Here is a 26,999-nt window from a genome sequence, read left to right as displayed (position 1 = left end):
ATTATATATTCCAGCCAAGATTGTTTGGATGCAAAGACATTTGAATTATACTCTGTTGTTACTGGTTTCCAAGTAAAATTAAATCACTTGAGTGCCTTTTTGTTTTCAGGAGGATATTCCTCGGCAGCTTGTGTATACAAGTTTGTATATTTGTCACATTGCTGGAGCTTATGTGTTAAAGTAAGTCTTTTTTAAACCGGTGTGGGTAAGGGGCCAGGCCTCAAAAGCTGATATGCAAAGTGAATGAGACAACTGAAACAAACCAAATAAGTCAAATCTCCAGAAGTCAGATTTATTGCTACATCAGATGTTTTATCAGCACTTTCTGAAGCCTCATTCAGGGATGATTTTCAAGGCTGCTGGCAGCCTTCTGCTGTTTCATCCAAATGGCCATTATTGTTTGAGGCTAGATAGTGAGTATTGGCAGACTGTTTGACTGAGGGGTGGGAGAGAGAGCAGAGAAGCTTTGCATATGAGACCAATCTGTTCTCACCTCAGATTCATTTACACACTTTGCTGAAAGGGTCACTAGATAACAATCAGAAGTAAGAGAGCCCTAGCTGTCCCCTGCTTCTATCCCTAATCCATGGATACTGAAGGGGAAGCTCCTTCTCACTGCTTTCTAAAATCTTTAAATGTTTTTTTTAACTGAACCAGAGTTAGAGAACCGTGGTTTATAGGTTACCTCAACATTCACATGGTATTTCTTGTTAAACTTTGGGTAATTTCACAGATGATTATTTCAGATTGTTATATTGTACAGAAATTGTCATGTGCACCTTCGTAACTTCCTTTAAATACCTTTTAACTTGAGGATAAACTTATAACTTTTTTCTTCCCTGAGCTGCACACAGACTGTAGCCAAAAGAGTTAATACTTCTAGATATCCATCAGTACTAGGTGAATGACACTAGGTTGGAGATGAGTCTCCCTCTGATTTTGCCCCCTCTCTATAGAGAAGGACCAACCTATACTGAGAGGTGCGATTGGAGCATCAAACCTGTGCCTTATTACTGCTTTTGTGCCATACATTGGTTCCTCATTGAACTATGGTATTGTGGGTCAAAGTTGCTGCTGAATGTTCACCTATATGTGTGGCAGAGGAGCTTAATCAGGAAGGAATTAAGTTGGATAAGTTTGACCATATCTAAATGATCAGATAAACTCAACTGAGAAGACTAGTTGGAGTTTGGCATTACCAAATTATGATTGGAAATAACTTCTGTCACTAAACATTGTTATTGATTATGAGTAGGGTTATTCTGCCCATTTAAACAAAACACAGGTTTCAGCTAATCCTTAACATTCATTGCTTTAAATATCATTAAATGATCTGATTATCAAGAAATTGTATAGTATTGATCAAAATCATAGCGTATGCTGGAACAATCCTTGGATAAAGTTGAAGTTAAACAGACTGAGAACCAGTGTTACACTTTCCTACATCATGAAGAGGTGTGACTCATTCCCTGTGATGCCAGCTGTAAGAGTGCCGTGTTAGCATTATACTCGAGCTGTTTTAATGCAAGATGTTCAAGTGTGAATTTTAGGCCGGCCTTCTTTAACAGTGTGCTCACTAAGTTCTCTTGCATCATTTCTGTTTCTCCAGTTGTATAACTGCTTTAGTTTCCTTCAGCTCTTAATTCCAAGATGTCATCCACCTATGTGTATTTCCTTTTCTTTCCCAAATCTCTCACTGTTTCTCATCTGAGAGCAGGCAGGCATCTTGTGAACACCCCTCTGCATTTAGCTTCTAGAAGTTACGTGCAGCAGTCTGGTTTTATCCATCCGCATACTTTTTAAAAAAAAAATAATATCCCCCATGTCTTGTCTTGCTCAGTCACTGAGATTAGGAATTCGATGTACTGTGAATTGTGTCTGAACTTGGCCCAAATCTGGAGAATGAGCACATTGATACACCAGTAGTTATACTTTTAGACTGCTTTCACTTGAATATATTACCATTTACTGTTGAGAATCAGGCTCTTCAATGCTGATATTTTAGGCTTTGATACCATTACTATGAATAGGGTAACTTCATAGTATCATAGTAGGTACAGCACAGGAGGAGGCCATTCGGCCCATCGTTCCTGTGCCTCCTCTTTTACAGAGCTATCCAATTAGTCCCCACTACCTTGCACTTTCCCCATAGCCCTCTTTTTTTCCCTTCAAGTATTTATCCAATTCCCTTTTGAAAGTTACTATTGAATCTACTTCCACCACCCTTTCGGGCAGTGCATTCCAGATCATTACAACTCGCTGTTTTAAAAAAAAAAATGTTTCCCCATGTCACCTCTGGCTCTTTTGCTGATCATCTTAAATCTGTGTCCTCTGGTTACCGACCCGTCTGCCACTGGAAACAGTTTCTCCTTATTTGCTCTGTTAAAACCCTTCATTATTTTGAACACCTCTATCAAATCTCCCCTTAATTTTCTCTGTTCTAAGAAGAACAACGCCAGTTTCTCCAGTCTCTCCACATAACTGAAGTCCCTCATATCTGGTACCATTCTAGTAAATCTCTTCTGCGCCTCTAAGGCCTTGACATCCTTCCTAAACTGTGAGGCCCAGAATTGAACACAATATTCCAGCTGAGGCCTAACCAGTGTTTTATAAAGGTTTACCATAATTTCCTTGTTTTTGTACTCTATGCCTCTATTAATAAAGCCCAGGATCCTATGTGGCTTTTTAACAGCCTTCTCAACTTGTCCTGGCACCTTCATAGATTTGTGTACGTACACCCCCAGGTCTCTCTGTTCCTGCACCCCCTTTAAAATTATACCATTTAGTTTATTTTGCCTCTCCTCATTCTTCCTACCAAAATGCATCACTTCACACTTCTCTGCGTTAAATTTCATCTGCCATGTGTCTGCCCATTTCACCAGTCTGTTTATGTCCTCCTGAAATCTGTTACTATCCTTCACATTGTTTATTACATTTCTGAGTTTTGTGTCATCTGCAAACTTTGAAATTATACTCTCTATAGCCAAGTCCAGGTCATTAATATCAAAACTTGCAGATATCATTGCCCATTACTTGCTAATATAACAAAGAATTTTGTGAATGATTTGTCCTTATTTTTTTCTAGCCTGAACCGTTTTGGCCTGGTACTTCTGGTGCTGCATTACTTTGTGGAACTTTTGTTTCATATTTCTCGTCTGTTTTACTTCAGTGATGAAAAGAACGAGAGGGGGTGAGTACATCTAACATTTCCAATCTCTTAAGTAGGTGGTTATGGATAGGTCCTGCACCTGACAACAAACACTTTGAGTTCTGACGATGACAAGCTTAATTATTCAATGTTATCTAAACATTCAAAATTCCACATCTTGAAGCTCTGTCCCTTGTATGAGAAGTTCATATTCAGAGTTAACCATTACTTGCAGACGCTTTATTGTTGGAAAATACATTAGATTGTGGAAAATCTCTGACTTCTTCACTGGAACAATGTTTGTGGGTCTTTCTTTGCTCCTAATCCTCTTCCCCCCACCCCCCCCCCCCCTACCCCAACCTTATTGTGTTCCCTTATACTGGGATCTTGTTCCAAGAGCACTGACAGCTCTACAGTACCGTGCCAACATAGCCATTCTCAGATGGTAGCGGAAGCGATGCATTTTGGAGGCATCACAGCGAAGCCTAATCCTGTCATTACCTAATGTCAATACATGCAAATTTAGCGGCAGGGGTGACTGGACAGAGATCCAGAACGAGAACACTAGATGATCTTATTTTTGTTCTTGGTGTGGGGACAATGAAGCCATTTGCAGTTGCGACCAGCAAATCAACCTGTTTTTTTTATTCGTCCATGGGATGTGGGCGTCGCTGGCAAGGCCAGCATTTATTGCCCATCCCTAATTGCCCTTGAGAAGGTGGTGGTGAGCCGCCTTCTTGAACCACTGCAGTCCGTGTGGTGAAGGTTCTCCCACTGTGCTGTTAGGTCGGGAGTTCCAGGATTTTGACCCAGTGACGATGAAGGAACGGCGATATATTTCCAGGTCAGGATGGTGTGTGACTTGGAGGTGAACATGCAGGTGTTGTTCCCATGTGCCTGCTGCCCATGTCCTTCTAGGTGGTAGAGGTCGCGGGTTTGGGAGGTGCTGTTGAAGAAGCCTTGGCGAGTTGCTGCAGTGCATCCTGTAGATGGTACACACTGCAGCCATGGTGAGCCGGTGGTGAAGGGAGTGAATGTTTAGGGTGGTGGATGGGGTGCCAATCAAGCGGGCTGCTTTGTCCTGGATGGTGTCGAGCTTCTTGAGTACTGTTGGAGCTGCACTCAATAAGGGAAGTGTGCCTTATAGATGGTGGAAAGGCTTTGGGGAGTCAGGAGGTGAGTCACTCGCCGCAGAATACCCAGCTTCTGACCTGCTCTTGTAGCCACAGTATTTATATGGCTGGTCCAGTTAAGTTTCTGATCAATGGTGACCCTCAGGATGTTGATGGTGGGGGAGTCAGCGATGGTAATGCCGTTGAATGTCATGGGGAGGTGGTTAGATTCTCTCTTGTTGGAGATGGTCATTGCCTGGCACTTGTCGGGCGCAAATGTTACTTGCCACTTATGAGCCCAAGCCTGGATGTTGTCCAGGTCTTGCTGCATGTGGGCATCGGCTGCTTCATTACCTGAGGGGTTGCGAATGGAACTGAACATTGTGCAGTCATCAGTGAACATCCCCATTTCTGACCTTTTGATGGAGGGAAGGTCGTTTGATGAAGCAGCTGAAGATGGTTGGGCCTAGGACACTGCCCTGAGGAACTCCTGCAGCGATGTCCTGGGGCTGAGATGATTTGCCTCCAACAACCACTACCATCTTCCTTTGTGCTAGGTATGACTCCAGCCACTGGAGAGATTTCCCCCTGATTCCCATTGACTTCAATTTTACTAGGGCTCCTTGATGCCACAATCGGTCAAATGCTGCCTTGATGTCAAGGGCAGTCACTCTCACCTCACCTCTGGAATTCAGCTCTTTTGTCTATGTTTGGACCAAGGCTGTAATGAGGTCTGGAGCCAAGTGGTCCTGGCGGAACCCAAACTGAACGTCGTGAGCAGGTTATTGGTGAGTAAGTGCCGCTTGATAGCACTGTCAACGACACCTTCCTTCACTTTGCTGATGACTGAGAGTAGACTGATGGGGCGGTAATTGGCCGGATTGGATTTGTCCTGCTTTTTGTGGACAGGACATACCTGGGCAATTTTCCACATTGTCGGATAGATGCCAGTGTTGTAGCTGTACTGGAACAGCTTGGCTAGAGGCGCGGCTAGTTCTGGAGCACAAGTCTTCAGCACTACAGCCGGGATGTTGTTGGGGCCCATAGCCTTTGTTGTATCCAGTGCACTCAGCCATTTCTTGATATCATGTGGAGTGAATCGAATTGGCTGAAGACTGGCTTCTGTAATGATGGGGATATCGGGAGGAGGCCGAGATGGATCATCCACTCGGCACTTCTAGGCTGAAGATGGTTGCAAACGCTTCAGCCTCATCTTTATAGCACGCTGCAATATGACTCAGTGCAATTTGAGATTAGTTTCATGAAACATCAACCCTTATTGCAATTGCGTCAACCATTTTGCCACCTAATATACACCTCCAAAACTTATTAAGCTGAGTACATGCAAGGAGCACGGTTGAGATTCAGCTTAAAGCACCGTTAGAACACTCCACTGAAACAGGACAGATGCTACATAAATTAGACTATAAAATTCAAAAACTGTAGAGGATGTAAAATTTTAAGAAATGCTATTAAATTAAAATAATAAATTCTGAAAGTAATGAGTCTTAACGGGTTTACTATTTAGTCACTTTATTTTGGAGATTAGGAAGAAGCCACCTGCATAAGTTTCTTGTCGATGGGGAAATCTTCTAACACATTTATCTAACATCTGTTCTTAGGTGGTCCACATCTCATGTAAACCATTTGATATGGTTTGTGGGCTGACTGTTGATGTTGCAACATGTAAGCAATTGTTGACGCTGGGATTTTATCTGCAGTCTGCAACTGATTTATCCGCACTCTCTTGAAGAACTAAATGTAGTGCATCCACGAGAAAGGGGAAAATTGAGGAAATCTGCATATGGGCTGCTCTTACTCTAAATCTTTGCTGATACAGACTCACTGTACAGGCAATTATCTGAGTGACAAAAAATTGGTGTCAGACAAAATAATTTTAATTCTAGAACGCCTTGTGATTATTGATGTCACAAATTCAAATACTACAATTGTGTATTTGAGTTGCTCTGCAAACCTGTTTGTATAAATTGACATCTCTGTACTGAATTACAGTTTACATATTTGTGAGAAAAGAGGATTCCACTTTCAGTCATATGGATTTGAGTTTGTATCTAACTGGTCTGGTACTGCAACCCACCTGCTCTCTTTGGGTGACTATTTCTAGTTTTCACCCTGGTCACCATACAGCAGGTGAAGCCATCCCATCTTAGGCAGAGAAAGCATTGAAAAACATTGAGCAGAGTTTGCATTGATCATCCATGGTCCAGTTTTCCGGATGATCATGTGTTGAAGCTCCACTCCAGAGACTTGAGCATGGAATTCAGGCTGACCCTTCAGTGCAGTACTGGCGGAGTGCTGTCTGGTGGATGCAAAACATCCCATAGCACCATTGAAAGAAAAGCAATGGAATTCTTCCAGTGCTTTGGCCAATCCCTCAACCAACGTCACTAAAACAGATTATCTGGTTATTTATCTCATTTCTGTTTATGGGACCTTGCTGGGCTCAAAATGCCAGCCACATTTCCCTACATTATAACCGTGACTACACTTCAAAAAGTACTTTGTTGGTTGTGAAGCACTTTGGAATGTCTTACTGTAAAAGGTGTTATGTCAATACAAGTTCTTTCTTTACTCTGAGCTGGAGGAGAAAGTTTAATGAGGAAGAGCAAAAAGAATTTGATGTTGCAAGAACCCCTTTCCAAAGAGCTAGTTATAATTCCCCTGTTTTATGAATTTAACAGACTTCTGACATTACTCTGTCATTGTTTTTCTCAGCTCTATGTATTGTATTGATACCTTGCAATCAATATCTTATTAATCTGTGCTTTTTTAATTCTAGTTTTACGATTTGGGCCTTCTTGTTCGTAGTGGCTCGACTGCTTACTCTCTCCTTGTCTGTCCTCACATTTGGATTTGGCCTTGCTGGAGCTCAAAATCAAAGTCTTGATTTAGCTGCTGGAAACTTTAACATACTGGCTGTAAGGTACAAATTTTAAATCTATTTGTGCTGAAAAATATATTGTTTCCTTGAACTTGTTAGTCAGGATAGAAGGGTATGTTTTAAATTCATTAATGACATTGCATTTCTGGATCATTTTCAAATACACACACCCTGAAACTTAGCTTTGTGTCATCTAAAATGATTTCAGTTTGATTGCTTAATTGTTTCATAAAAAGGGGATAAATAGGAAAAAGAATCATGATCCATCACAGATGTAACCTGAAAATAAAACTGACATCCCAATGGTAGAAAGTTGCCATGCTATCCTTTTAACACCACAGAGGGATTCTTTTCAGATTATCCACAATTCACCTCCAAATTGTTACCATGTATTTTCAATGCAAAAAAGCAGCCTGAATTTTATTTCTGATTACACTGGGAAACTGGCATTGCTTGGGTGGGTATGCAGCTATGCTCCTTTTTGCACCAATTAAAAAGGCTAGTTGAAGTAAGGATTGGGAGTATTGTGACACCGTTGGAATGAGGGAAATACCATCATACGACATATTTCCCATGATTTGCACCTGTGTGTCTCTGGTGTCCGGCGTTGGTAAGGGCACGGGATAGGGATTTACATTTTAAAAGGAGAGTTTTAGCAATGCACTTGATTGCAGCGAGATCGATTTATATTACCAAAATCAGCATTTAACATCTTGGGGCATTTTTTAACGTTAGGCTGGGACCGCAGGCTCCCCACTGCACCAAAAATGCTTTCCCACCTCCATAGTTCCCCAGTGGCTTTATGCGTAAATGCATTTTGTGTTGTGGTTTCAAGCCATGTAGACAAAAGGTCCTGGGTTCAATTCCTGGTCTGTGCTGAACAAGCTGATTTTGGTCAGTGTGGCATTTGGCTGCTACAATTGGTTTCAGCACCCCTGGGCTGGGGAGGGGGCAGATCAACCAGGATTCCTGCTCCTGATCACAATTCAGTGGCCCCTGCTGCAAAGTGCAAATGTGGATGTTGGATGAGGATAGAATCAGGCTTGGGTTCTAATGTCCTCCATTGATAAATAGCCAACCAACACTCTTAGGCATACACATGAAGAACCGCTAATTGCTCAAGGTAAAGTGATTGTGTAACTATATCGTAGCCAGTGTCAATACCTCAAAGAGAGGCAGGGAGAAACATTTACAGAAGATCTTCACTGTAAACAATAATTCCATGTGAGCACAATAAATGCTTTAATAGTACTTCATTTGTTAGGTAGGCACCTGTCCTTAGTCCAATGTCTGCATTTACTGGCCTAGACAGAAGAGACCGATTTCTGGTGTCTTTACTTGATATAAGGATTGCCATATAGTTATGCTGTCTCTTGGAAGCCACCTGCAGACAACTTATATCTTAGGGACAGCTCCCACAGATGCATCACGTTAGTGATGGAAGCCTTGTCTTCAAGGGGCAACACATTCATCACTTTCCCAGTGGAAAGGAGGCTAGACAGGGCACAGAACATTTTCAGGAGGACATGTTGCTATATCACTGACCCATGTATTGTGCACACGGTTGAGTCTGGCTGCCACCTGACAGGCAATATGTGCTGATGTCCTCTGGGGAGGATGCCCTGAAGTGCCAAATGTGGTAATGCGCCTTATGCAACTGCCTCATGCAGCATATCCACTTTGCTAGCTATCAAACCAGATAGGATGCTGCTTACTTGGTCACTTACCAGAGTAGATTTTCTGTCACTTCATTTTTGCCTGACACTTCTTCCACTCACCCTCCCCTGAGCCTGGCAAAGGGTGATAAACATTTAAAATCCATTTTAAATCTTTCCAAAGGCTGAAACAATATTTGCTGCCATAAGTAGCCACTTACCTTTATGTATGCACATTCCCTTAAATTTGAGCTGCAGGCCAGATTTTGGACTTCCTCCACTATGTTAGCTGCTGGTACAAGGCCAAAGCTGTGATAGGAGCTTATGCTAATTATTTAAAAATGAGCTGATCCTTCAAAATTGGGCACAGCTCCCTGAGTGCCCTGTGGGCAAGCTTGGGTCATACATCTAGCTATTCCCAGTACAGATTTTGCCAGTCTCTCAAAATAGGGGCTCATATAGCAGCTGTGTCACTGCCTTTGGGGGATGGGTAGGAACTGAAACAATGTTAATTTTCCTCATTCCCTTCTCTCCATCTTATATACCAATTCCTTACTAACAGGCCTTTTTGCCATCCAACCTACCCATTTATGCCCTCTTTAAAATTCTCAGGAATCAGGAGTACAAGCCTGTCTCCCAGCAGTCTCTGCCACCGAACCACAGCTGTCTGGTTTTATCTTGGTTTAAAACTGTTTCAGTTGTGCATCCTTCAATGGCCCATTGGTAAAATGGACCAAGTGATGTAGTACTAAACCAAGAACTCCCAGGTTCAATCTTCAGTCTATACTGAGTTAGCTGACCAGCAATTGGGATGCTACAATTGGCCTTGGTGCCTCTGGACTAAGGAGGTGGGATATCAGCCAGAGTTCCTGCTCCTGAGTGTTATCTAGTGATTATTGCTGGGAAGTATGTTATGTAAGAGCAGGATCGGGCTCAACTATGATGCCCTCCATAGTGGAATAGGTTCACTGTCGAGGCTCAGATATGAAGGGGTAAGTATTGGAGGCCTGCCTGTTGAACTGTACTCCAGCAGGAACAATGCTTTTTATGGGCAGGAGCGAAGAAAGTTGGAGAATTGTTTTTAAACTATTTTAGTTGCAGATTTTATAAATTAATATATTAAGGCACATCATGATATGCCTATAATAAGTCAGACTATTGCTTTTACTAAACAATAAATATCAAGCGAATAAAATTGACAGTTAAAATATTTAACTACATATATAATTCTATTACAATTCCAGAATAAGTGCCCTGGCTGCCATTTGCCTGACACAAGCGTATATGATGTGGAAGTTCATTAATTTCCAGCTTAAGAGGTGGAAAGAGCATGCACAAATTCAGGCTCTAAAAAAGAAAGCTACCAATACAAAGAGCAAAGCAACTAAAAAAGGAGAAAATAAAGGTTAGTTTATTCATTTAAAATAATATAAAAATGACATCTGATACCACACTGGTAATTCAAACCATTTAGTAATGTTCAACCTGTTGAATAGTGTTTCCTCTATGATCTCTCACTATGGTGAAAACAGAAAGTGCTGTAAATTCATAGTGGGTCAAATGACACGTGGAAGGGAAAAGATGGATTAATGTTTCAGATTGGACTCGTTATTTATCTAATATTTCTTTTACAGATGCTGACTGATCTGCTGCAAATTTCTAGCATTTTATGTTTTCACTTCAGAATTGCACCATTTATGATTCTTTTTAGCCTCTCTCCTGCTCTATCTTCTCTTTAGGCTCTTCCTGATGTAGGTACCAGATGTACTTCTGTAAGAGCAAGTGCATTCTCACCCACTTGAAGAAATGGTAATGGTTTTTGACTCTGGCTGCAACCTTTTTCAGAATAAAACTGGAAGTTCGTACTGTGCTATTTTTGAAATGTATTCGAAGATCACATCAATTTTTTGCATGTTAGGATCTGTTACGATTCAAAAATGGAACTATAATAGCCTTTGGGCGGAACTTAGGTGGGGGCGTAAAGCTGGCGGTATCTGATCGACAGCCCGTTATACCTCTCTTTCTCTCTCTCCCCCCCCACCCCCCTGCAATTTTCTTTTCCATTGACTTTGTCCGATACTGCTGGAGTTGAAAGTTCTGCCCTGTATGTTCTTGCCTGTATTTTATTATCACATCATCTGCTTTATACTGGGTACAATTTCTGTCTCTATTCACCATTGCACAGACTGGTTGCAGTCCACACTGTCATTGATTGAAATTGTAAATATATTTCAGTCCCACCTCTCCACAGGAAAGAAACAACAGTAACTGGTCTTTCTGTATTACAGCTAATGGAGTGAACGGGACTGTGACTTCTGAAGATAGAGACTCGCCACGTGCAAGAAAAGTCAAATCTTCTTGAAAGTTCGATTACATCAGTACACAAATTGCCAATTTCATGATTTGTTTTTTCTTTGACAATTTCCCCTCAAATATTTAACTTGCAGCAGTAAGCAACATTTACATCTAAGTACTTGTGTAACGGTGTGCATTCAAAAGCCAATAAAGCTAAAGGGAAAGTAAAATTTTGCTGGGGGGAGGTGGGGGTACTTTTTATTCTAATAATTCCCCCATTTTATAGAAGAAGATAGTAGTTTGAGCAGATTTTTTGTTGACGTTTTAGTAAGAGTCTGCCTCCCAGAGCAGCTCCATAGGAAATATGGAGGGGAGGGCAACTTCAAACTGATCTGAGAGCTGATTCAGAACTGGCAGCCGTGGGAAACCACACTATAGCTAGGGTTCAGGTTTTCTAACCTCTAGTATTGTTTCCCAGGGTCGGACAGCTCTGTTGTGACTTGTAGGCTGGCCAGAGGCCCCCGCCCCACTGATTTTTCTTTTATGGAGCCTCTTCAGGGGACACAGTGGTGTCTCGAAGCATCGAGGACTGCACTTAAGGATCTTTGTACTAAAGTGTCAAAAAAAACTTCTGCTCAGACTAGAAAACGTACTCCGCCTGGACTTTACATGGTGATTCAGCGATCTCATCACTCACGGGGGACACATCTGTAGAAATAATGGGTGTGCAGTCCATAATTTGGCGAGATCTACCCCCTGGGAGTGCCCGATCACGGAATCATCCTTACTTCCTCTTTTAACCCTGCCAGCAACTGTTCAGACAGTAAGTGACAGGTGCCACTATAATGGGAAGAACAATTTTCCAAGCACTCTGTAAAACTGCGAAGAGCTGCAGAGATAGAATTCAGGCAGTGACACAGTATGAAAAATAAAATACTTTTTAATATTGTGCTTGTTTTCACCTGTGATGTGTGTTGAATTATGTGGCTGGCATCTTTTGGTTTTATATTTTGGAATCCATTGCAGTATGAAGGAAATGTTATTTTCCCTCTTACAGGCTTGATTATATTGCTGGTCACTTGAGAATTTAAGTTAGCAACTCAGCACCAAAATTCCAATTCTAAATGCTGTAAATTGAGAAACATTCTGTATGAGTCTCTAATTATTGTTCATAGTTGGTACTGGTACTTATGGGAAATGATTTTGGAAGAGGTATCATCAAAGAGAGAGATGTGTATTTTGAAAGCTAAATAGGTTTTTCAGGCTATAGGATTAAAATAAATGCAAGTTCATATGACAGATTGGCTCCTAATATCAAATTAATTTTCTATGCCTTAATTTGTTGTGATTAGAACTGCATTATTCTTCTCCACTAATCTAGTCGTCTATTTTCAGTCAGTTTTATAACTTCAAAGCCAAAATCTGTGCTCTCAGGTTGATTTTGAACAGGGGCAGTCTGTGAAGAGACCACTGCAATAAAGTTTTTTTTAAAAAATAATGCAACAAAGAAATTGCAGTAGAACTTCAAAGAGGAGAAATATACTTTTTATTTTTTTACTCTAATAAAAGACCCAAAAAAGGCTGCCAAATTTTAATAGCAGTTTTATAAAACTTATGCTAGGCCTTAGCATGGCAGTACTGCAAGTGTAATGACACATAATCACATGACTATAATTAAGGGGACAATTATTGTACAACATTCTTCACATTGGGAATTATTGCTGATTTTAAAAGAATTTTATTAATTTTATAAAATAATTTGGATATAAATGAGAATTTCATAGATAAGGATCTATGTTACCATTAAGCTTAAAGTCATTCCTAGATTGCTAACTATTGGTGGAGCCTTGTTACAATGCATTTTTTTTTGTAAATTAAGGAATGCTCCTGGATGAAGCACTTCAATTACTTTTTCCTGGTGTGTTTGGAAATACAGCCCTGTATAAAGTTTTGAATATAACTTACATATGTGTGTGGGGGGCGAAGGGCTAGAAGTCCAGGATAATCTGCAGATTGTCTTTTTCTTGCACTGCAGCCTCAACCACTAGGAAGATGATAACTCTCTGATGCAGAGGTCACTGGGACTGGGTGGCACAGTGAGGGTCTGTATTTTTACCTCTGGATCTGATTTTGAATTGAGCCTAGACTAATGGGATGAAGGTCTCTTTCTGGCTGTGGTTTCCTGTGTGATGTGAGTTTAGGTATGTATTAACCCATTTAATGATCAAAGCACAAAACTGTCCCTAATTAGGCGCTAAATTGACAATCTCAGATGGCCACTAGGGTAGCTGGGAGTGGGGATTGCTGTTTTCAAGTTGGGACTAAGGCACATTGTCAAGAGTAGCAACAGAGTAGAGGCAGCTTTATATTGTACCTTACTGTGCTAAACCTGACCAGGGACTGATTGCTGGGTGCTCAAAGTGGAAAAAATCATTTCTTCACAGGTGCTACCCTCCCTCACATCAGTGAGCACAAAAGTTCATCTTGTTGCCAAAATATACTTGTAACAATAAGTCCAGGGCTGTATTTTTGAATGGAATATCCAGGGATTATTTCTTTAACGTAACTGCAAGTATGCTTGATACAGATTTTTCAAAATCGCTGGACAAAAGTGACCTTTTTCACAACTGGCATCTGTTGTTGAGTACTACATTAAGATGCGATATGTCTTACAGAACTAAAGAGATCAAGTTTCTGATTATAATATAGGAGACATGGTTTTATTTTTAATGCATTGTCTAAGAATTGCAATTTCAGTTATAAAAGAAGAGCAGCCTGGATTATTGTAACTGCATTTATTGCAGAGTAAATGTGAAGTAAAACTGTCCATCCTACTTTGTGACTGAATTTGTTTATTTCATGCAGCATAGGCACATCTAACCATTTATTAGATTTCTTAAAATACTTCTCTAAATTATACAACCACATAAAAAGTTAGTAGTGAAACTATATTTTATAGTTATGACCTGAGAGTTATAATGACCAATGCACAGTGCAACACTATGCGTAGATTCTTATCTCAGTCACCCTGCTGTGGAGTGTTGTGAAGTGAAGTGTACTGCCTAGGGAACCCTCTGGAGATCACTGTCTGTGGAGTCTGACCCGAGTGAGGGAGTTCGAGACAAAGGCAACGGAGAGGAAAAAAAGGACTTGAAGTAATAATGTTACAATTGGCTTTCATTGTAAATATTTTGGTGCTGCATCAATGACACAAAGCATTGGCACCCTTGATTAGATTACTTGCTCCTGGCCGTTTAGTATCTTCTATCGGATTTACATAAAAAATCGGGGAATGAGAAAATATCATTTGGTTCATTAACATCACTCCTTCCACTAATCAAGTAGAATCTACCCTGTAAAATGACAAGGACAAATGGCAAACGTGAGAAATCTGGAAAGGACAGATTATGACATTGGGATGTGTACGCTTCACCAGAATTTACCCTGTCATGGACTATTCCCTACCTATTTAATCCCTGCGAGAAAGTCCTGGAAGAATACACCTTGATTCCCAAAGGCAGTAGAGTGAAATTCCACATTTCCATTTCAACTGTAAAACTCCTGCTCCAACAGATGAGACAATCAGCATCAGCAAGGGAACCAGTGTGTCCCTGGAGTATTTGATTATCTCTCTATATGTTTATCCCCATAACCTCCAATCCCATTCTCAGCTAGATGGTTAGATTTTTCTGGAAGAATTAACACTAAATTCAGATATTAAATATTGTACACATGGTATGAGATAAAATATCTTTGTGTGTAGTTCCTATGATTGTGGGGTGGAGATGGCAGAAGTGTAAATGACCATTCTGAGATAAACTGACCGCTAAAGCTAACTCGTTTACGCCACCAACCTAAACCTGGCCCATGTAGCCCTCCCTACATCTACAGCTAGTTTAGAGATGTCGGGGTAAATTTTAACCCCACAAACAGGTGGGTTGGAGGCGGGTGGGAAGGTAAAAATCGTAAAAAAATAAAGTAAAACCCGACTCCAACCCGTCCACTTCCAGTTTTAACAGAGGCAGGTCGAGGGTCAGGCGACTAACCAGCTCTCAGGAGGTGGGTTGGTCAGTAAAATCTTTTAAGGTGGCTGAGGGCCTCCATTTTGACAAGTTTTTTATTTTTTAATTCCCGGGCCTTCTGATTCTCGCCGTGTAAGAGAAGGCTCTGATCAATAGGTAGGTGCCTTTATTGTACTGCTTGAGGGCCCGGTGGAGCAGGAGTGTTTCCTCCAGGTCCAACAAGGCTACCTGGCTACCTGCCGCGCACTCACACATGCGATCGGCTGACCCGCCCCGCGATCAGACCCCCACCAATCTCCAAGCCCCTCCCACAATGTCCGACCCCCCCCCCCCAAGACAGCTCCTGATGACCCCCGACCCCGATGACTTCCCCCCCGATGACACCCCTCATGACTGACTCCCCCTCCCCCATCTAAAACTTACCTGCTGGCATCCGCTCCCTGGCTGTTCTCCCGTCCGACTGACAGCCAGCCTGTCAAACCCACACAAAAAAAGACGTCCTTACATCAGAATCGTATGAATGTCCAGGAAACCCGTACTTCCAGGTTTCCCGTCAGGAATTTCCCCCTGCCCTTTTAAACGCTCCTTGTTAAAATTTACCCCATGGAGTTCATCAGAGTGCTATATTTATTTCTCCTTTTCCTCCTCGTTCTCTCTACCCCTCCTGCTGATAGATTTTAAATGTGTATTGTTTCTGGATGAAAATCTGATTCTTTTAACTTCAATTCCAAAAACAAATTCTGAAAGTAGCATACAAAATCTCTGGCTAATGCAATGTGTGGTGGGGGGTTTCTCTTTGGAAAAAAGGCTATTTGTGGTTTGTTATATTGTGTAGTTATGACCTGAGAGTTTTAATGACCAATGCACAGTGCAACACTCTGCTTAGATTCTTATTTCAATCACCCTTCAATTTTTTTCTACTAAAGCAAGACAAACTTTAACCCAATTGTATACAGTAGTTATGACACTAGCAATATAGACAAATCCTCTGGATTAGCAACAAATGGCAACCTGAATTTGTCTGCCTAGATTCTGGGGAAAATACCTGTGATGCACCTTTCTGACCTGCTGAAAGAAAACTACTCAAACAAACTTTTGGGATCAATGCCCTTGGTCATTCGCTGAATGTTATTGAAAATGATCCAGTCACGATCAAGGCGGTGACTCGTGTACTGTTGGAAAATGTGTCTGGCCCGGTGAGGAGAGATTTGGGCTTGACTATTATGTCCTCCACGATTGAATCAGTTTATACAAGAAGACTGGCCACTTGGGCCAGGTACTGGGGTGCTGCCAATGCCCATGAGAGCATCTTGCAGCAAGAGTTAGTGGCTTCAGGAAAGAAGGTTTCTGCCCTCCTCCCCTGAAGAAGCTGACTTACATTGAAGTACGGTTCCACAAGCACCAGCCTTCCTCTGATAACTCACACAAGTGACCATTCTTGCTATATGAGTCATGGCAGGCTGTCTGGTCATGGAGGTCATCAGTGCCGAGCCTGACCCTGTCCTTCTACTTTCATACCTGTGTGAATCAGGAGCAGCAACCCTGGCTGACTGATCTTTGTCGTCCAGAGATACTGAGGTCAGATGTACCTTCTCTACTGCTGCTTCAGCTGAGAAAATTACCGTTTTAAATGCATTTACAAGACTTGGGACGATAAATTGCACCGTGTAGCCCTTGTTGTTTAGGCGTTACACGGCCTCCCAAATGTCCAAGATGGCATCTGGGATGCATGCGCACACCGCTGGCGTGATGTGCGGCAGACGCCATCTTTGTAAAGGGTTGAGCTCATGTGCAGATAACGAACGTCAGCAAATATAAAGTAAGGAGAATATGCGTTTGATCAGTGTGCAATGCTGATTTAAACACATAGATCCCATTTTTGCACTTAACACTCCACTCAACGCACCATCTTAACCCCCATGACGAGCTAAACATGTCTTAGAGTGCCTGGAGAACCCCCCACCAGCACTATTTAAAGGGACCATGCAGAATTTACAGGTCAGTTGATGAATTATTGCTTTTGGCTGCTGATGCATTTGTAACTGTTTTTGGGGGTCTCCTAGACTTGAATACTAGGACGAGGGATCATAGCCTAACATTTAGAGCCAAGACTTGCAGGAGTAAAGTTAGGAAATGTTTCTACATGCAAAGGGTGGTGGAAGTTTGGAACACTCTTCTGCAGACGGCAGTTGATGCTAGCTCAATTGTGAATTTTAAATCTGAGATTGATAGATTTCTGTGAAGCAAGGGTATTAAGGGATATGGGCCTAAGGCAGGTATATGGAGTTAGGTCACAGGTCCACCATGACCTCATTGAATGATGGAATAGGCGCGAGGGGCTAAATGCCACGGCCAATTGCTGCCTGCTGTTATACGCCACCGTCTCCTGCAAGAAAGCGGGACGTGTGTCTGGGTGATGTGCCTGTCATGGTTGAATAGCTGCCAGTGTGTGAGTTGTGGGTGGGCAGCTTGAAACAATGTTAGTATGTGAAGGTGAGAGGAAGCACCTGATTGGAAGAGTTGAGTACTGATTGAAAGAGTTTGTTGGTATGTGTGATGGGGGTTTAGTGCGTGGAGCAGTGGATGCGGCTAATGGTGCAGTTGGTAGAAGGCGCCACTTGGTTGACCTCACTCACCTTGACCACTCATGTCAAAGCAGTGAACTTCTTCCTGCACTGCATCCATGATCGTGGTGTTATGCGCCTGGCATTGACTTCGTCCCTCGCTGCCTCCCACTGCCTCTTGAGCAAATGTCTGAAGGGCCTCTTGCCCCCCCTCCCATCCCCCTCCCCCGCGGATTTAGGATGTCCCTCCTTCTGTCCACCTCTTGCATCAAGGTCTCTAGTGCATTAACAGAGAACCTTGGTGCATGCACTCTCGCAGGCCTGGTACAAACTCAGATTGGCAGATTGGTGAGGTCTGGCGTGCAGATTGGAGGATGTGGGATTTAGTAGTGCACAACCTTTATTCAATGTTTTAAAATAACTCATCAGTTTGTAAACATAGGGACGGGACCTGCACCTGTGTTTTACATGTTTGATGTCTGATCTCCGTGCAGACCCATATCTTTTTTTTCAAATAAGAGGTGCAGCCTGCCTTTAAGAAATACACGCAATTCACTGGCGATATGGGCTCCCGTTGCTGGTGTGAATGAGGTGGAATCGTCGTGCCAAGACCTGATTGCTGCGATTCGATAAGGTGAGTGACCAGGCAGCTCGAATGTCTTGTGCTGCCTGCGATGGAACAACCGGGCGTGGGTTAATCACGGGCCATGATACCCGTGCCCAGTTACATAGGAACATAGGAACAGGAGTAGGCCATTCAGCCCCTCCTGCCTGCTCCGCCATTTGATAAGATCATGGCCGATCTGTGATCTAACTCCATATACCTGCCTTTGGCCCATATCGCTTAATACCTTTGGTTGCCAAAAAGCTATCTATCTCAGATTTAAATTTAGCAATTGAGCTAGCATCAATTGCCGTTTGCGAAAGAGAGATCCAAACTTCTACCACCCTTTGTGTGTAGAAATGTTTTCTAATCTCACTCCTGAAAGGTCTGGCTCTAATTTTTAGACTGTGCCCCCAGTCCTAGAATCCCCAACCAGCGGAAATAGTTTCTCTCTATCCACCCTATCTGTTCCCCTTAATATCTTATAAACTTTGATCAGATCACCCCTTAACCTTCTAAACTCTAGAGAATACAACCCCAATTTGTGTAATCTCTCCTCGTAACTTAACCCTTGAAGTCCAGGTATCATTCTAGTAAACCGACGCTGCACTGCCTCCAAGGCCAATATGTCCTTCCGAAGGTGCAGTGCCCAGAACTGCTCACAGTACTCCAGGTGCGGTCTAACCAGGGTTTTGTATAGCTGCAGCATAACTTCTGCCCCCTTGTACTCTAGTCCTCTGGATATAAAGGCCAGCATTCCATTAGCCTTATTGATTATTTTCTGCACCTGTTCTGGGGGTTATCTGATTTAACCCCCTGGATCTCTTCATTCTGCAGTTGATAGTTAACTGTAAGACCATATCTTACTTCTTCATTGCTTTTACTAGCTTCACCAAGATGAAAATAAGAACATTCTTGTATTTTTTAATTTTCTAGTTAAATTTGATAGGTTAATATATGTAATATTATGGGAATTCATTTAAAAGCCAATTGTAATAAGAAATTTGATCTTGTGGCTGGTCTCACCTATCAACATTCGTTTTAGTGTGCCTCCACATCTGACTAATGTATTTGGATAGTCGTTAGTTGCAGAGCATTATTGCCGTTCAGTTATCTGGCTGCACTGTCCGCTTTTTAGGAACAGAAAATACCACATGCATAGATACTGTGCTGAATGTGTCACATAGTCAGTTTTTAGAGAAGTGTGGTAGTTTTTTCATTTCACATGATTTATAATTCTGTTGCCGTCATTATTTGCCAATCCATTGTTTTCCAAATAATGGTATAATGTGCCAAGTAAAATTACACCTTGTTTTAAATTAATCAAAAGGAGCTTTATTTTACAGTTCTTAAGTGAGAGTATATCTATCTAATTGCAGTGCTTAATATTCTTATATTTTAGTTGGAAACTGAGATTTGAACTGGAAGATTTATTTCTAAAAACACCAAGACTTTCTTTGCTATTAAACTAAGTGAAAATGAATAAATCATCCCTACAATCTATGTCTGCATATAATATTACTGAACAAGTTGATACTAAATGAGTTAACTTTAAATCAATTCATCTTATTCATGGCAGTTCCATGAGGGTTTAGAGAACCTTGGTGCATGCACTCTCGCAGGCCTGGTACAAACTCAGATCGACAGATTGGTGCGGCCTGGCGTGCAGATTGGAGGATGTGGGATTTATTAGTGCGCAACCTATATCTATGTGTGATGTCTGATCTCCATCGGATGCACATTAAATCCTTGCAACTGATCAAAAAGTACATAAATGGAAGATTTGTAAAATTGAGATTTTGTTTGTGAATATCATAGAAATCAAAGAATCATAGAAAATTTACGGCACAGAAGGAGACCATTCGGCCCATCGTGTCCACGCTGGCCGAAAATGAGCCACCCAGCCTGATCCCAATTTCCAGCACTTGGTCTGCAGCCCTGTAGGTTACAGCACTTCAAGTGCACATCCAGGTACTTTTTAAATGAGTTGAGGGTTTCTGCCTCTACCACCCTTTCAGGCAGTGAGTTCCAGACCCCCACCACCCTCTGGGTGAAAAAAGTTTTCCGCAGCTCCCCTCTAATCCTTCTACCAATCACTTTAAATCTATGCCCCCTGGTTATTGACCTCTCTGTTAAGGGAAATAGGTCCTTCCTATACACTCTATCTAGGCCCCTCATAATTTTATACACCACAATTAAATCACCCCTCAGCCTCCTCTGTCCCAAAGAGAACAACCCCAGCCTATTCAATCTTTCCTCACAGCTAAAATTCTCCAGTCCTGGCAACATCCTCGTAAATCTCCTCTGTACCCTCTCTGGTGCAATCACATCTTTCCTGCAATGTGGTGATCAGAACTGTACGTAGTACTCAAGCTGTGGCCTAACCAGTGTTTTACACAGTTCCAGCATAACCTCCCTGCTCTTATATTCTATGCCTCGGCTAATAAAGGAAAGTATTCAATGTGCCTTCGTAACCACCTTATCCACCTGTCCTGCTACCTTCAGGGATCTGTGGACATGCACTCCAAGGTCCCTCTCTTCCTCTGCACCTCTCAGTATCCTCCCATTTATTGTGTATTCCCTTGCCTTGTTTGCCCTCCCCAAATGCATTACCTCACATTTCTCTGGATTGAATTCCATTTGCTACTTTTCTGCCCACCCGACCAGTCCATTGATATCTTCCTGCAGTCTACAGCTTTCCTCCTTACAAAATGATCGTAGAAGTAAACTGGTATGTAGGTTTTCTGTGGTTTTCTGGTTTTGGGGAGTATAGAATGGAGTAGGGTGGTGAGATGTGTCTGCTGGGGAGATCGCTGACTCGCAGTCAGAACTAGACCACCCATCAACAGGGGAAGACTGGAAGTCAACAGTGAAATTGCCCCTCACAACCTCCATCTGCAGTTGCATGAGGGATCTAGTTTGAAATCCTGTACCCCATCTCCTATAATCTCCGAACAGTCTACTCTGGTGAGAGACAGGGTAACTATCTGGCCATTTTTCAACAGAGTCCCTAGCAATGTTTACGAAATCACTGCTACTTGTTTCAACTAACAATAATTTCAGTAGCTCATTTTATCAGGATTTTGAAATTACCACTGGTTTGGACATTGCCAGAATCATCACTAGATGGCAGCAACAAACATTCCATAAACCAAATTCAAGTTGAAGATTTTTTTTATTCGTTCATGGGATGTGGGCGTCACTGGCAAGGCCGGCATTTATTGCCCATCCCTAATTGCCCTTGAGAAGGTGGTGGTGAGCCGCCTTCTTGAACCGCTGCAGTCCGTTTGGTGAAGGTTCTCCCACAGTGTTGTTCGGAAGGGAGTTCCAGAATTTTGACCCAGCGACGATGAAGGAACGGCGATATATTTCCAAGTCGGGATGGTGTGTGACTTGGAGGGGAATGTGCAGGTGGTGTTGTTCCCATGTGCCTGCTGCTCTTGTCCTTCTAGGTGGTAGAGGTCGCGGGTTTGGGAGGTGCTGTTGAAGAAGCCTTGGCGAGTTGCTACAGTGCATCCTGTGGATGGTACACACTGCAGCCACAGTGCGCCGGTGGTGAAGGGAGTGAATGTTTATGGTGGTGGATGGGGTGCCAATCAAGCAGGCTGCTTTGTCCTGGATGGTGTCGAGCTTCTTGAGTGTTGTTGGAGCTGCACTCATCCAGGCAAGTGGAGAGTATTCCATCACACTCCTGACTTGTGCCTTGTAGATGGTGGAAAGGCTTTGGGGAGTCAGGAGGTGAGTCACTCGCCGCAGAATACCCAGCCTCTGACCTGCTCTTGTAGCCACAGTATTTATGTGGCTGGTCCAGTTAAGTTTCTGGTCAATGGTGACCCCCAGGCTGTTGATGGTGGGGGATTCGGTGATAGTAATGCCATTGAATGTCAAGGGGAGGTGGTTAGACTCTCTCTTGTTGGAGATGGTCATTGCCTGGCACTTGTCTGGCGCGAATGTTACTTGTAACTTATCAGCCCAAGCCTGGATGTTGTCCAGGTCTTGCTGCATGCGGGCACGGACAGCTTCATTATTTGAGGGGTTGTGAATGGAACTGAACACCATGCAGTCATCAGCGATCATCCCCATTTCTGACCTTATGATGGAGGGAAGGTCACTGATGAAGCAGCTGAAGATGGTTGGGCCTAGGACACTGCCCTGAGGAACTCCTGCAGCAATGTCCTGGGGCTGAGCTGATTGGCCTCCAACAACCACTACCATCTTCCTTTGTGCTAAGTATGACTCCAGCCACTGGAGAGTTTTCCCCCTGATTCCCATTGACTTCAATTTTACTAGGGCTCCTTAGTGCCACACTCGGTCAAATGCTGCCTTGATGTCAAGGGCAGTCACTCTCACCTCACCTCTGGAATTCAGCTCTTTTGTCCATGTTTGGACCAAGGCAGTAATGAGGTCTGGAGCCGAGTGGTCCTGGCAGAACCCAAACTGAGCATCGATGAGCAGGTTATTGGTGAGTAAGTGCCACTTGATAGCACTGTCGACGACACCTTCCATCACTTTGCTGATGATTGAGAGTAGACTGATGGGGCGGTAATTGGCCGGATTGGATTTTAATAATCCTTGAAATAAATCATTATGAGCACAAAATGCCAAAACTAACCAGAAAATTAATTTAAATATAATTTTCAATAAAATCTACACAAGAGGATGACACACACAATTTTAAAGCTTGAATTTCAGTTCAATCTTTATTTTTGATTTGTGAATTCAGCTTTGATTACACACCTAAGAGTAAATAGTTTTACTCTAATGTCTATGGATCCATAAATCATTCTTTCAAAATCCAGAAATATACATGTCAGGAAATTGGTTTGTACAAATTTACTGCAGTGCCTAATTTCTTACAGTTTCCCACTGGATTAATGTCTTTGGCTGTCACTTGACTAGATAGGTAAGTGGCTGTTAAGCCATGAAAAAGGTGTAAAATGAAGATTATTGCAGGTGAATCCTCAAGTGTCTGGCAGTAATGGTAATGAAATTGAACTGAATGAACTCACCCTTGCTGATAAAATAAAATGGCAAGATTAACAGTGGTTTCTAAAAGTGAAATCATCTGGTAGTTCTTTATTCTAATCAGGCCACTTTCCCAGTGTTCCATTTAATACCTATTCCCTCATTTAAGCCTGGAAAATTCTGTATTTGCGTGAATTAGGAGCTAACAGTGCATTACTGAAGAATACCAGCCTTCTACCAGTTAACCCCCCTCCCCTCTCATACAGCTGTTTTTCTTCATCAGATTGGTTAAATTGTGCCATCCCGGCCCACACAGCAGGCTGCCAATAGAGCACCTGCACGATTAAGCAGCTGTGCAGTATTTCAGTAGCTTAGACAGCCATTTAAACCACTGCCTTTGTTCAGGACACAGCAAGACAGGGGTTAAGTTTTGATATTCTTGGAAGATGAAGGCTTCTTACCTTGATGCGGGAGTGCTGGAGCTGCTGACACTGGAAGTGTGGGAAAGGACAGTTGCCTTATACATGAGAGAGGGCACCTTTCTCAAAAGCAGCATATAACAGAAAGGGTCAATGCTGCCTGCACAACCCAATGGACCTGGATACAGATTAGAAAGGAGACAAAAATAAAACAGAAAATGCTGGAAAACACTCTGTGTCAGGCAGCACCCCATACCTGACCTGTTGAGTGTTTTCCAGCATTTTCTGTTTTTATTTCAGAGTTCCAGCATCTGCAGTGTTTTGTTTTTGTTTCAGAGAGAAGACAGCTGATCTGAAGAAAGCTTTGTATGCCAGGTATCTGCTCTGACTATGAATAGCACAAAGTATACCATTAGAACCTGCAAGTCATTTAGTGCTGCCTTACCCTAACCATTCATACCAGCTTATCCTGTGCGATCCTGCCAGAAGATGAACAACCTACTGAATGCTTACTATGCATGGCACAAATAAAATCGGCAACCTAGAATTAGAAATGGGGTCAGTCATTTATGACCAAGATGAGGAAAAATTTCTTCACTCAGGGTTGTGAATCTTTGGAATTCTCTACCCCGGAGGGCTGTGGATGCTGAGTCGTTGAGTATATTCAATACAGAGATTGGTGGATATTTGGACACTAAAGGAATCATGGAATATGGGGATAGGGCGGGAAAGTGGAGTTGAGGTAGAAGATCAGCCATGATCTCATGGAATGGCGGAGCAGGCTCGAGGGGCCATATGGCCGACTCCTGCTCCTATTTCTTATTTTCTTAGAAATGTTGTCAGACTGAAACATGAACAGGTTTGATGCAGGAAATCCTTGTAAAACTATCGAGCTGCATGATGTATGTTCATTTACTGTCAGACAGTACAGGCTGCAGGATGACACGTGTACGTTACTGTGCGCACTCTCAAAACTTGCAAAATCTAAAAACTCTGCTTGCAGGACAAGATGTCACATAAGCAGGGAACATACCAGAACTGGAGAAGGTCATGGACACCACAAATCCTTGACTTTATTTGAGAAGGCTACCCTGGACCTGATTGGGCACAAGAATGTCAAAGGAGTAGGAGGAGGGTGAAGATCAGAGCTAGTACTATCCTGCTCTTGTCCCTCACTCATTCACTGACGCAGACATAAACTCAACCAGGGAACTATCTCACGCAGTATATTGCTATGCAAGCATTGTTTAAAGGTACTTCTTGGAGCCAGCATTTTGACCTATCTTCTGTTGCGTGGGCCTGGGAAAAAAAATAAGATTTGCATTTATAAAGTTCCTTTCACACCCTCATGACATTCCAAAGCACTTTACAAGCATTGTACTGTTGAAGTATCACTGTTGTAATGTAGGAAACGTGGCAGCCAATTTGTGCACAGCAAGGTCCCACAAACAGCAACGAGACAATAACCAGATAATCTGTTTTAGTGATGTAAGTTGAGGGATAAATATTGACCAGGACACCAGGGAAAACGCCCCTGCTCTTCTTCAAATAGTGTCATGGGATCATTCACGCCCACCTGAGAGGGCAGACGGGGCCTCGGTTTAATATTTCATTCGAAAGACGGAACCTTCTCTCCTATCTCCTCATGCCCTCTCCGAGCTCATCTTGTCCAAGAGACCCATCTCCTGCTCCCTTAACCCCCACTTCCACTACACTGCTGACAACCCAACTTCCCTCCCTGGTCCCCAAGCAGCTGACATTGTAAATTGGTTCCCCCTCCTCAGGTACTCTTCCTTTCCCTTTCTATACTGCCATCATCACCCCCCGCCCCCTCCTCAATAACCCACTCTCAGCCCCTCTGTCCTTGCAAATTATAGCCCCATCTTCAACATCGCTTTCCTCTCCAAAGTTTTGAACATGTTGTAGCCTCCTAAAACCACCTTTCCCACAACGCCATGTTTGAATCCCTCCAATGAGGTTTCTGCCCATACCACAGCATCAAAATGGCAAATGACATCCTCTGTGACTATGGCTCTTTATCCTCCACAACCACATCATCCTCCTCCAATGCCTCTCCTCCATTGTCCAGCTTAGTGGGACTGCCCCCACTTGTTTCCACTCTTACCCAATCCTAGACACAGCATCTCCAGCAACGGCTTCTCTTACAGCCCAGCACCATTACTTCCGAGTACCCCAGCCTCGGCCCCCTCCTCTTCCTCGTTTACATGCTGCCTCTTGGTAACATCATCAGAAGACATGGTCAGCTTTCACATGTATGTTGATGGCTCCAAGCTCTACCTCCACCGCCTCTCTCGACCCGTCCACTGCCTCTGTTTTCAGAGTGCTTGTCTGACATCCACAATTTCCTCCAACTAAACAGTGGGAAGACCAAAGCCATCATGTCCAGCCGCTGCCACAACTTTGTACCCTTGCCACAAATTCCAATCCCCTCCCCAGCCATTGTCTCAGAGTGACTTAGACGGTTCGCAACCTTGGTGTCCTATTTGATCCTGATCTGAACTTCCAACCACACAGCCTGACCCCATCAAAAAAGCCTGCCTATTTCCACCTCTGTGACATCACCTGCCACTGCCTCTACCTCAATCCATCTGCTGCTGAAACACTCATCCATGTCTTTGTTTCCTCCAGACTCGACTATTCCAGTGCTTTCCAGGCCGGTCTCCCATCCTCCACCCTCCATAAACCAGCTCATCCAAAACTCTTCTGCCTCTATCCTATCTTGGAACAAAAGGTGCTCACTTTATTCCCCCCCCTCCCCCCTCTGTCCTTATTGACCCAGATTGGCTCCTGGTCCCTCAAAACCTCCAATTTAAATTTCTGATCCTCCCCAGTCCTACAACTCACTTCCAGAACTGTTTGTTTTTCTAAATCTGTTCTCTTGTACACATCCCCTCCTTTCGCCCCTCTATTGATGGCCATGCCCTAAGCTGCCTAGGCCCCACATTCTGAGATTCCTATGCTTCTCCACCTCCCTCTTCTCTTTTAAAACACACCTTAAAACATATCTCATTGACAAAGCTTTTGGTTACCGCTCCTAATATATCCTTCTTGAACTCAGCGTCCATTTTTGTCTAAGTATATCTCTCTGAAGAGCCTTGAGACTTTTTCTACATTAAAGGTGCTATATAAATGCAAGTTGTTGTTGTTGACTGGTATGTGAAAACTAATGTAAGATGGAGTCATGTTTTAGCTCAAGTAAGAGTGATCTGTGCTGACTGGGGAGCCTGAGGAAATGTAATGGGCATATAGTTGGCAGAGAACCATGATGTCAGAAGTTGTCACTTGGTAGTTT

At 42.8% G+C, this 26,999-nt stretch overlaps 1 protein-coding gene across 1 annotated transcript in view; it reads left to right on the top strand.

Annotated features, from left to right (window-relative positions):
* The window catches only part of tram1 (translocation associated membrane protein 1), a 38,610-nt gene extending 24,664 nt beyond the window's left edge, over positions 1–13,946 (top strand). The window contains exons 7-11 of the mRNA XM_067980356.1: positions 110–180; positions 3,086–3,190; positions 7,061–7,204; positions 10,062–10,222; positions 11,106–13,946. Coding sequence (XP_067836457.1) covers positions 110–180; positions 3,086–3,190; positions 7,061–7,204; positions 10,062–10,222; positions 11,106–11,179 — 555 coding nt within the window. The 3' untranslated portion in view covers positions 11,180–13,946. The remainder of the gene's footprint in view (positions 1–109; positions 181–3,085; positions 3,191–7,060; positions 7,205–10,061; positions 10,223–11,105) is intronic.
* Positions 13,947–26,999: the final 13,053 nt, after the last annotated feature.

The sequence above is a fragment of the Heptranchias perlo genome, chromosome 3 (genome assembly GCF_035084215.1).
Source record: "Heptranchias perlo isolate sHepPer1 chromosome 3, sHepPer1.hap1, whole genome shotgun sequence".
Taxonomy (NCBI): Eukaryota; Metazoa; Chordata; class Chondrichthyes; order Hexanchiformes; family Hexanchidae; genus Heptranchias; species Heptranchias perlo.
Note: the sequence above shows the minus strand (reverse complement) of the source record. Positions and strands in the feature narration are given on the sequence as shown.